The 12610-nt window shown below is 47.1% G+C and overlaps 1 protein-coding gene across 12 annotated transcripts in view; it reads right to left on the bottom strand.

Annotated features, from left to right (window-relative positions):
• Positions 1-12610, bottom strand: part of MICAL2 (microtubule associated monooxygenase, calponin and LIM domain containing 2) — a 223587-nt gene that overhangs the window by 164033 nt on the left and 46944 nt on the right. For all 12 annotated transcript variants that reach the window (XM_043580680.1, XM_043580682.1, XM_043580687.1 and 9 more), the window contains exon 2: positions 9735-10075. In XM_043580680.1, coding sequence (XP_043436615.1) covers positions 9735-9998 — 264 coding nt within the window. In that variant the 5' untranslated portion in view covers positions 9999-10075. The remainder of the gene's footprint in view (positions 1-9734; positions 10076-12610) is intronic.

Raw genomic sequence — 12610 nt, 5'->3', positions numbered from 1 at the left:
CACAGAAGGACAAATACTGTATGATTCCACTTATTAAGGCACCTAGAGTAGTCAGATTCATAAAGGCAGAAAGCAGAATGGTGATTGCTAGGGGACGGGGGAGGAGAGAGTGGGGAATTATTGTTTACGGAGTACAGTCTGGGATGTTTCAGGTTGGATGAGTAAAAAAAAAAAAAAAAAAGGGGTTGAGAGACGGGTGGTGTGATGGTTGCATAACAATGTAAATGCACGAATGCCACTGAACTGCTCACTTAAAAATACTTAACAAGGGTAAGTGTTATGTATATTTCACCATAATAAAAATTTTAAAAACTCTCATACTGGATTCAATCACTGGAAATCTTTTAAGTATGGTTGGGATAACTTGGATATGCGAGTCTCCTTCCTCTACTTAAAATTTATGGAATCTAAATACAGACTAGGTATTTGTGATTAAAATTAAGCCTCCAAATAGAGATGTGGTATAAGAGTAAAATGTATTTTGAAAACTTAGTTTAAAAAGTGTAAAATAGGGGCGCCTGGGTGGCTTGGTCGGTTAAGCGTCCGACTTCGGCTCAGGTCCTGATCTCACGGTCTGTGAGTTCGAGCCCCGCGTCCGGCTCTGTGCTGACAGCTCAGAGCCTGGAGCCTGTTTCAGATTCTGTGTCTCCCTCTCTCTGCCCCTCCCCTGTTCATGCTCTGTCTCTCTCTGTCTCAAAAATAAATAAACGTTAAAAAAAATTTAAAAAAAAAAAAAAAAGTGTAAAATATTTTACTCATGGTTTTTACAGTAATTACATGTTGAAATGGTACTATTTTTGACACATTGGGTTAAATAAAATATATTATTAAGGTCAGAGAAAAAGAGGAATGGATTCTACCACGTGGGTGAACCTTGAAACATTATGCTAAGTGAGATAAGGGCCAGACACATAAAAACAAATATTATATGATTCCACTTATCTGATATGCCTAGAATAGGACATTTTATAGAGACAGAAAGTAGGTCAGAGGTTACCAGGGCCTGGGGGAGAGGGGACAAAAGAGTTATCACTTAATGGGTACAGAGTTTCTGTTTGGGGTGAAGAAAAATTTTGGAAATGGAAAATGGTGATGGTTCTATAATACTGTGAATGTAATTAATGTCACTGAATTATACACTTAAAATGGTTAAAATAGCAAATTTCATGTATATCCACAATTAAAAAAAAAAAGCCATGAGGAATGGGGTGGGGGAAAAGTAAATCAAGAGATCACTTTCTTAAAGCTAGAGAAATCAATAAACAGCTGTGAACACTGCCACGCTAGCTCCTTGGGTGAAGGGGTGAAGGAAACTTCCCCGGGCTTATTCTGTGGATTTGGACATAAAGGAATTTTCCCATGTATGCTCCTCAGATTTAGACAGCTCTCTCCTAGAGAAAGGATGTAAGAATAAAAAATCTTCCCACTGCTAAACTCCCATGGACAAATGTTTGGTGACAGCTTGCAAAGCTGTATTTATATCTCTTAAGACTATGATGCATAAGAGGAGGTGGGGAGCACGTCAGGTGGCAAGTAAGATATGTTACATATAGCTGAAGGCTCTGAGCAGGCTCTGAAGTTGGAACATATCTGGGTTTTCTTCCCAAAAAGCTGCATTGAAGTTTAAGGTGAAGAGTTCTTATGTAATATGTGATAGATAAAAGAATACACGTATATGTTATTATATTTACAACTTACCGTCCTTAACTCTGCACTCTTGTAACTATATGTTATATAGTATACTGTTTGTATTCATATAGGTTCAACATGCTATAGAGAGAACTGGAAGCTCATAACTGACCACTCTGTAACCCTGAGGTCTGTGTGGCCTCCTACCTTGTCTTTTGAAGAATTCACCTGCTGAAATGCCAAGTAGGAAATAACCCAACTGCTTGAACCCGCAGGCATTTGGTTCTCTTTGTACAGTCTTCTTCTGTCCAATGGTACTTCCTCTCCCATTGCTTTCACAACTCTTGATTGCTAATGAACACCTTATACTCCAAACATCTTCTAAGCATCTGGTCTTGAAGATCTAACCTGTGACAAATACCTACCATTTGCCAGGGATTATTCTAGGTGCTGGAGAGTCAGCAAAGTGTAGACAATAACTCCTGCCCCCATGGATCTCATAGTTTAATGAGGTTTCTGGAAACACGTGATAAGGCAATGTTTGTAGCTAGGGCAGCACCTTCTACATTCTTCCTGTCTTGGAAGCAGATGTGGTGGCTGGAACTGCAGCAGCCACGTTGCTTCTACAAGGTGACAAGTATGATGGAACATTGAGTGCTGTATACAATTGAACAGCCACTAGTCACATGTGGCTATTGAACATTTGAAATGTGGCTAGTCTGAACTGAGATGAGCTGTAAAATACATATGGGATTTCAGAGACTTAATAAAAAAAAAAACAAATGTAAAATATCTCAGTAGTATTTTTTTATATTGACTACAGGTTGAAATAATATTGTAGATACATTAAATAAAACATATTATTACAATCAATTTCACCACTTTGGGTGCTTTTTAAATGTCGCTACTAGAAAATTTTAAATTACATGTGGCTTGCATCATATTTCTACTAGACAACACCGGCCTAGAGAATCAGAGAATATAGCCACCATCACTCTACTGATACCTGGTTTAAAAACCAACTGGGTGCTTGAGACCTGGGGATGAGCCAGGCATGTCTCTGTCCCCAAGGAGCCCACAGTGAGAAAGAGACACAAAAAACAACCAAGGTGGGGGGACACCAATCAGCAAGATCTGGTAGGACCAGAGTCTGGGAGTCCCCAGTGGGCACAAAACCCAGACTGAAGATGGAATAAGAGAAGGGGAAGTAGAGAAGAACTCAGGGAGGGCTTCCTGAAGAAGGTGATGCTTGCTTAAACTGGATCACACAGAGAACAAGTTAGCTAGGCCAGGAAGGGGCCTGTGTTCAGCACAAGCCATGCACATCTTCTGTGGGCCACGGCTCTACAAGCTCCCATTATGTGATGAAATTCAAAGAGAAAAATACACACTTGTAGTGGTTCCCCTTTTATTTTTTATTTTATTTATTTTTATTTTTTTTTTTCAACATTTATTTATTTTTGGGACAGAGAGAGACAGAGCATGAACGGGGGAGGGGCAGAGAGAGAGGGAGACACAGAATCGGAAACAGGCTCCAGGCTCTGAGCCATCAGCCCAGAGCCTGACGCGGGGCTCGAACTCACAGACCGCGAGATCGTGACCTGGCTGAAGTCGGACGCTTAACCGACTGCGCCACCCAGGCGCCCCAGTGGTTCCCCTTTTAAAGAGCACTCACCTTCACTGATAAAGCAAACCTGTTAAAGAAACCATGAATACACAACTATATTTGCAACTGTAAAGCACTATGCAGACGTTGGGCGATAACAATAGCAATTCAGTTGTTTTGGCTGTGACTGAGATGGCTTCAGAGGTGGCAGCCATCCCTGCCTTACTGCTACTGGACTGCTCTGTTCGAGGCCACACCGCCCAGACTCCAGGACTCAAGGGGTGTCCATCCCAATGCCCACTCAGCAAGGCCTAAGAGATCCAAGTAGGCAATATCCTGCTGTGGCAGCCCCCTTTCAGAGATGGGCTCTTCTTGGCCCCATTGGTGGTGAGCGTCCCCCAAAAGAAGGTCCAGGGAGAACACAACAATGCCTATAATATTTCCAATGCGATGCACACACCCTTGGGCTCAGAAATCCTCACAACTTTCCCAGACATGCTCTTATGTATATACAAAGTCTGTGCGGAAATGTACTGCACCACCATTTAGGATGGCAATAGACTCTGAACGAGCGAAGCAGTAAAATAAATTGTGAGACGGGAAGCCATAAAAAACCCTGAAAATAATAAAAGGATGAGAGCCCCACATACTGATATAAAACAATCTCCAAGATAGATTTAAGTGAAAAAAGCAAGATGCACAATATGCAAAAAACAACAATAAAACCCCCCCCAAAAAAACCAAAAAACCAAAACGTTTTTCCATAAAAAGTCAGGAGTGGGGGGATGTACACATCCATAATGCATGCACGCAGCCATGCATACCCATGTAGACCGTCAGCAAGAGCACGTGGAAATGGTGGTGGCCTCTATGGTTGGGACCTGGGGGCATGGGGAAAAGATACATTTCATACACCTAGTACATGTTCTTGTCCTGCTTGAATTTTTTTTAAATCATAAGCACACACTTCTTTTTTTTTTAAAGAAAACGAATTCGTTCTTTTTCCCTTAAAAAGACAAAGAAGTCTTTATAACTGTACTTATAAAAATGAACCACAGTGAACCCAAATTAACCACTTCCCACGAAGACAGCCAAAAAAGAGAGCTTTTTATCTCGGTTTAATATTTGAGGGATTGGAGTCACTGAAGCTCGTATAGAATGTCCAGCGCATGCTCTCATGCTGAGCCTGCAACCTCCGTGTGGAGCAGAGGTGACAAGCGCAGGAACTAACCCAAGCCCATTGTAACCCAGGCTTAAAAACGTGTCTAACCAGTGCCAGGAGGCCATTCCAGGTAAGAGGACAAATCCAGAGGTCACCGACAGAGTCTCACCCCGCAGAGACCATCCCCTGCTCTGTAGGCTGGCTATGCCTGCAGCTGTCCATATTAGGCAAACGGGAACCTGACGTGCCCCAGCCAGTGCAACAGAGCCCAGCTTCGAGGGCCGTGGTGGGTGATTTCAGAGGTCCGGAATGTCAGATAGCCTTATCTCGGCCAGGAGATAGCAGCCTTCCCTCCTAGCTTCACCCTTCCTGCCCTACCTCCCTGCCTCCTGCCGTGCTCTGCTTATGAAGCTTGGGAACCAGTTGCATCACCCAGGCCCGGGCCACCCACCACTGGGGAGCCACCGCAGAGGCAGAGATGGGCAAGGGTCACAGTGAGGGACAAAAGGTATGGGGTGACCCTGCTGGATGTTCCCAAAATACAGACATTTCCTTCTCACCAGATAACCCAACAGTTTTCATTTTATAGGCTGGCCCCATTCCTGCTGGTGACAAGAGCCCATGAGTCATTTCCTGCAAGCATGTTTTTATGGCGGTGATGTACAAATGCCTTCTGGTCTGCCTTGGTTATCTGTGATTACTGAGCAACCCCAGGGATGGTGGTAGGAGGAACCCTAGATTGGGAATCTGGAGCCCATCCTCAATGGTCCCCCAAGTCCTCTGACTGCGAGACCCTCTCCTCACGTCCTGGCCCCAGGAGGCCGTTCTTTCTGGCCTGCCCCTGCATCCATCAATTCTGCTTTCTCTGGCCCTCCCCCCCTCCCCTCTCCCCATTCCTCATCCACCCCTTCGTTCCTGTTACACAGCAACATAGTCTTCCGGGAATACGGCTCTCTGCCTTGTGTTCCCTCAGCTCAGCAAGGCAAACTTCTACTCCGATGTCAAGCTCCAAATCACACCTTCTCTTCCAGGAAGCATTCCCAGACTGCTCCAGTCATACTTACTCATTGCTTTTCTGTACTCTTGCAGAACAGTGTTCACACCTGTCTCATACACTTAGGAAAGCACTGAAAATAATGGCTCAACCCTTGCCGATCACTTATGATGTACTACGCAGCATTCTGAATACTTCACAAAGACTGTCTTATTTAATCCTCACTGCAACTCCATGAGAGAGGGACCATTCTTATCCTCATATTACAGAGAATACCGCTGGGGATCGGGGATTTAGGTAACCCTCCCAAGGCCACAGAGCTATTTAGTGGCTGACTGGTACCTAGATGAGTGCCTGGCACACAGTAGCTACTCAATCATTATTCACCTTGTGAATGACTAAGTAAGCTAAGAAACATAGACATAATTATGTTTCTATCTCCTGAACCACTCAGAGACACTTCTTATTTGCCTTTCAAGCCATCTCTCCTGTCAGGTGCCTGGTAAGACACAGGGCACTCGAAATGCCTGCTGAATGAATGAACAAAAGAAGAATCACTTCTCGGCCTTTTGGCCAAGATCAAGTGAACGAACCAAAGAATATTTGAGCAAAACCAATCAACAGCACCCAAATCCTGTCAATGCCACCTGCTAGCTTCACACAAATAACTTCAGGGTCCTGGGTCCCCATGTATGTCACCTGTCAAATGTAGAGATTGTACACAACATTCTCTCAAGTCCCTTCTGGTATTGGGTACACATAAAATAAAAGACCAGACTCAACAATTTTGCAATGATGGCAATTCCCATACTAAACTTTGTATTTTTTTTCCCTCCTGGGCTATTTTCCCCAGGAACGTTCCATAGGTGGATGTTACATTTGATCTGGGTCCTGCCATAATGCAGAGCCAATAATAGTCCAAAAAGAGTTAATTTGGCTCAATCCTTGGTTCACTCTATCCTTATCCAAACAAGTCACACCCAGAGAAAGAATGATTAAGTGCCTGACAAAACCCTCATAACTAATCATCAATAATAAACAATGATCCCGAGTGAGATTGTGCAAGTTAGATTAAAGCCACTGCTCTAACAACTCTGTCTGATTTTCTCCCGGTCTCCTGGCAACTCCACCAGAGACTTTCTTCTCCAAACAGATCCTGGTCCATCTCTCCCAACCCCCACTGCCAACACACACACACACACACACACACACACACACACACACACACACCCCACTCACTGCTGGAATAGAGACAGCAGCACAATGCTGAGCACATGGTAGCTGCTGATAAATGCTTGTGAAATGCTGAAGCCCAGATCCACTCCAGATGGTGCTCAGATGTGTCCACATCCATGGAAAGGTGGGGCTTCTGGCTAAATTTCATGAATTTCTACTCTAATTGTGGCCTGACCAGGAGCTTGGCTGTATGCCTGGTACCTGACACAGCTGTGTTCTACGGCTCAGCATTAATGATCACCCATGTGCATGCTAATACCCAGCATTTCTTGTCTGGCTGATGCTCAGCATAAACCACTACACCCAAGGATACCTAAGTGGGGTGTGTGAGCAAGACAGTGTCTGTTCATGTCAGGAGAGGGAGGAGCCACGTTCTGTGTTTTGTTTGACTCACAACAAGGAGGATATAAACTCTATGCTCTTAGAGCAGGGCATTACCCATCCACATGAATCCAGTACAGAGAGAGACTATACCATAACCGGAATGCAAATAAATAGTCACCACAAAAGACACCTGTTATTTATCTGTCTCACACCTCTATGACCTTGGGAATCTGCGCCTCCCTCATATCAATCATGTGATGCTTGAAAGGGCCACCAAAGACAGTAGCCGTTTCCCTCAGTTTGGGCACAATAATTGGTCCAGAGATGGGCCAATCAGAATCCTTCCCTGAGATTGTAATCAGCATTAGGCAGGAGGACAGAGAATCTAGTCTTTGGGTCACACACCTATAAAGATATGAACTACAGGCCACCAACATGGACAAAATGTGTTTGCAGGAGGGAAGAATGGAGCCAACATAGAGCAAAACATCCAAGGGATACATGGAAGGACAGAGGATGGGAAAGACTTTGAGTGTCTGGACCTCCCTGTTTATACAAGTTAATGATTTCCCTTTTTGTTTAGGTTTGAGTTGGGTTTCTGAAGTGTGCAGCTCAAGTGACCTCACACAGTCACAGCCATACTTAGAGCACATTTTCTTTTTTTTTTAATAATTCAAAAAAAAATTTTTAATGTTTATTTTTGAGAGAGAGAGAGACAGACAGACAGACAGACAGACAGAGCACGAGTGGGGGAGGGCCAGAGAGACAGGGAGACACAGAATCTGAAGCGGGCTCCAGGCTCTGAGCTGTCAGCACAGAGCCCAATGCAGGGCTCGAACCCACAAACCGTGAGATCATGACCTGAGCCAACGTCGGACAGTCAACCCACTGAGCCGCCCAGGTGCCCCTAGAGCACATTTTCAAAGGTGTCTTCCACACTTCAGGATCTAGGTCATCTGGCTACCACACATCTGAAATGTCTGTGTTCCTCCTCCCACAAGGTATAAAATTCTGAGCAAGATACACTCTCACCCAGCATCACTGACTACAGATGTTAGTGCTTTCCCTTTGTACCTCAGGCCCCAGGGGTGACCTGCCAACCACAAGAGTCCACAAGGACTCTTCTCGTTCCACCCATCAAACCTTGTAAAATAGGGGCCGGCCAGACAGGCCAGGCAACCAACCAGTGATTTCTGAAAAATGCCCAACGTCCTGGCGGTCAAGTCTCCATCCCATGGAGTGAGCCCCTGCTGGCTCACTCCGTCTGAAGGTCTGTCTTCAGATCTCCAAGAGAGTCCCCTCAACAGCTAGAAACTGGTGAGTGCATGAGGCCACCACATTTCCTAATAAAATAAGGCCTCTAAAAATCTCCCTGAGCAAACATCTTGCAGCTCGGTCACCTGGCCTCTCTGGGACGTTTCTAAAAGAACGCCGCCAAATGTACCTACTGAAAAGGGTGATGCTTTGAAAACAAACAGTTCCCCCCTCTCTGTGTCCGAGAGCCTCCCAGAGCCATGAAGTTACAGCAGCCAGGCCCGGGTGCTGCCTCGGATACCAGTTACACCCCTTGCTCTCGTTTTTCTTTAAAGCTTTCATCTCCTCTGCACAGGGCTGAAGCTTGGCGGGTTACAGGCAGACACCGCCTGGATGGCGAGAGCTCTGGGCTGGAGTGCTGGCCTGGTGCAATGCTCTTCTTATGCCCCATAAAGTCAGTGCGCCCCAGACCTGGAGGAGCTCTGGCAGCCGTGTCCCCAGGGACAGGAGAAAGCAGCCGTCTCCCACGGTACACTCAACAGCTCCTCATCACCAAAACAAAAACACAACAGTCCTGATCGCCATGGAGAGTTCAATCCTCTTGTCTGGGATTGGCACCGACTAAAATTCCAAGGGCTCTGGCTGAACCACCTCCTGTGAGGTCTAAATTCAGCACGCTCACTTTTAACCTAAACATACGGCCTGGACCACTGCCCAGGGCTGACAGCCCCCAGGGGCCAGCTGGGAAGTCATGACTTCCGGCTGCCCATTCGGCAATGGGCACTACGGTGCTAGAAGAGAGGTGATGCGCTTCCTAGGCCATGTTCACCGAGGTTGCCTATGGCCAAACAATGGGGGAAGTAACCAGCTGTGGAGGGTTAACTGCACGTGAGATCCTGAGCACAGAAATGCATCCTGGGGAAGAGGGCAGGGAGGCAGTAGAGAAAGAGAGAGGGAGGAAAAGGCAGTAAGGACGAAAGACCTATTTCTTAGCCAATTAAAGTCAAGGGATCTTTCTACAATGTTGGCTCCCAGGGGAGTGGAATTTAGGACACAGTCTCTAGAATCAGACAGACCAAGGTCGCCTTCTTGTTGTGTGATCTTGGGGAAGATAATGGACTCTTGGTTTCCATAGCTCTAAAATGACCGAAAGGACCATGTAGTGCTCATTGGGACCATGTTTATAAAGTGCCCGGCACAAAAAAGTTGCTCAATAAATAGTAACTACTAGAAGTAGTAGTGGAAATGGTAATAGTAGAAGGAGGATAATGCCAGGCATGCCTTTATTCCGTCTGCTTTGGAGAGGGCACAAGAAGAGAAGCTGAGGCCACCATGATAAGACACGAGCTCCCACCCAGGATAAGCTGTGCAGGTACAAAAGAAACCTTGAACCGAGCAAACTGAGAATACACACCCATGCCTCTTAGGAACCTCAGGATGGCAAGACGGCAACAGCTTCCTGACCTCCCAACGAGCCAACCCACACACCCCACTCGGGTAAGAGATGTCCGCCCAGGGTGTTTCCTTACCTTGGTGTTCATACAAGACTTCCCTCGCTTATACTCTTTGTGGGATCCACGCTTGTCCAATTTGTACCACAGGGCTTTGGCCTTCCAGGTGGTCACCTTGGACTTGAGCTTGGAATAAAAGTTTCTGTGGTCCAGAGGGTCTAGGTCCAGGTGTCGCGTGAGGATGTTGAAGGCCTGGAGGGTGCCTTTGCACGTGGAAGCCTGGACAAAGTTCTCGAAAACCTGCCCGGCCTGGGTCTGCTTCTCGTCCTCGTTTTCCCCCATGTTTTAGGAGCCGTGTAGAGCAGTGGTGAGGAGAGGATGCAGGAGAACACCATCAAGTACCTAGAGAAACGTCACACCTGCAAAGGTAGGTGGAGGCAGAGGTGAGCTCCATGGCAATGAGGACAGGGTAGGGGGGATGGGTGCCGAGAGGGAAAAATAAAATTCCTTTAAGATGTTAAACACCCTAAGCGTAATAATGAGTGCTAAACATAAATCATCTATAGAAGACGTACAATCATATCTTCTGACCCGGCCATGCTGTCTTGCTGGCAATCTCTGCCTCCCCACCAACACCCCACTCCCCCTCACTGGCTAAAAAGAAATACATACAGACTGTTCAAAGATACACCCTGGCTGATGTCAGCATTACCTGGTCGATCTTGCTATGAGCCAGATACTGTAGTTCCAGAAATAATAACTAGTAAAAGGTGGCGGGGGCGGGGGGGGGGGGGGACAGAAAAGCACAACAGATTTAGCTAGCACCACCAAAAACATCTAATTCGTGGTGCTGCAAATTAGATGACTAATATTAGTGTAATCTAGCCACATGACATTAGAGCACAGAGCAAAAAATTCAAAGCACACGCCTCCCTAGATTTCATGACCTTCCCACCTGTCCTTAGACACCAAACTTTAAAGTCGTCCTTCGTTTAGTCACCAGAGGTCTTTTCCCTACATAGGTGACAGACAGCAACTTCTCAAAATTTCTGTCTACTGCCAGTACCTGCTGGAAGCACGGGATCTACCTGGGTCAGACATACAGAAAGTCACAGATGCACGTGGGTCTCCTCCCGATGGACAAAAGGAGTCTGTGCTTTGTGAGCCCAAGCTGTGAGCTGTTTGGAACAAGTGCATATAGGCTGATGAAGGAAAAACGCGATGGGTATTCATTCACATCACGAAAATAGCTCGCCGGGGTTTTGGCCATCAGCCTTTCCCTGTGCACCACTCTAACCTCAGGCATTTCTTTGGAAAGTCATTTAAGTTTCAAAGGAACAAAAATAAGTTAGGGCTGATTTTCCAAAGCAATAGCTGTTTTTCCAGAATCCAAAGCTAGTGCAAGACGACAAGCGTCGAGGAACTAGGGCCGGCCCAGCTGTCACGAGGGCTCGAGAGGGTCTGTAAACAAGAGAATGCAGCATACCAAGGTCCCCCAGACAGAGGCCTGGCAGGAGGAGGTCGGCAAACACACAGACAAGGCCCTTGGGCTGGGCGGCTTCCCACTCTAGACAGAAATGCCATTGTGGGTGCATGTGGATTGTGGGCTGGCCTTATAATATTAAAAGCAGAGAATGGTGTTTGTCTTCTTCCTTAATCCTTTACTCATTCATTCAGCAACAATTACTGGCGCCTAAGCAGAAGCCATGGGTTGCTCTAGCTGCTGGGGATGCAGAGATGGGGCCTAGTGAGGAAGACAGGTGCATAAAGAGCTGGTTATAAGACAATAGGCAAGTGGTCTTAGAATACAAACTCAGTGCATGGAAGCCAGATCAGGAGGTGTCCAACGGAGCCTAGAGGTAGCCAGAGGAGCCATGGGGGCAAAATATCCAAAATGCTACAAGTTTAGGAACAAGGTGAATTTCATTAGAAGACCAGGGAGTAGAGGCTCTCAGGCAAAGGAAATACCATACAGGCTTGAATTTGGAAAGAGCCAGTACAGCTGCAGAATGACAGCAAGGTCAAGGTGTCCGGAGTTCAGAACTCGTGACAAGGGGTAGGGGCATCCAGGGCAGATCATGGAGGGGGCCTGCTCCTCCCACAGGCTGTGAGGTGCAAAGACAGAGCAGCGGGCTGAGAGGAGTCTCTGGGAAGAGGAGATGGTGGGGAGGCACAGGAGAGGGAGGCAGTGAGGACCAAAGCAGCTGGGAGAGCACAGGGAGACAGAAGCACACGTGAGAAGGCTGTAGAGCAGCCTGGAGGGCACCACCTGTAGGGGGCAGCCTGCCGGGGGCACACACACAGACACTGCCAGCCAAGAGGGCACTGGCAACAGCATGGGACCTCACCCCCACCCCTACTCTGCCCCCAGAAGCCTCCAACGTGCTTGGCACCGTGCTCGGCTGAAGGCACATTCCCCACTCCAGGCCTAGCCAAGTTCCATTTCTCGCCAGGCCCCTCTCCTCTGCGAGCACTGACCTGGCCGCTCTGTTCTCCGCAGCCCAACCAAGTCCGCAGACGTGGAGAGCTGGCCCTGTGCTTTGCCAGATGCTGCTAAGTCACGGATTCCCTCCCAGATGTTCTCTCGGCTCCTGTGACATCTGCAGTGCTCAATTTTGGCACCGCTCACGTAAACACAGCCTCCTCCTGCTTCAGCTCTGCCCCAGGTACAAGACTCGCCACCAAGACGGCTAAACAGACAGCAAGACTCCTTTGCTTTTCAGAGTGAGTGAACACTTTGTTTCTCTCTATCCTTGGATCCACTTTTCTGCCCAGCGCCGAACGAAGGATGTGGCAGCGGATGGACAAATACAAAACCCCTTGAATTCAGCCAGTATCTTGCAGTCCTTTCTGGGGCTGGGCAGGCAGTGCAGAGAAAACTACAGGCTTTAAGGCCATCAGAGCCCAAGTCCAAAGCTCAGCTTGGCCCCTGGCTGCCCTCGTGGCCTCACACA

The sequence above is a fragment of the Prionailurus bengalensis genome, chromosome D1, assembly GCF_016509475.1.
Source record: "Prionailurus bengalensis isolate Pbe53 chromosome D1, Fcat_Pben_1.1_paternal_pri, whole genome shotgun sequence".
NCBI lineage: Eukaryota > Metazoa > Chordata > Mammalia > Carnivora > Felidae > Prionailurus > Prionailurus bengalensis.
Note: the sequence above shows the minus strand (reverse complement) of the source record. Positions and strands in the feature narration are given on the sequence as shown.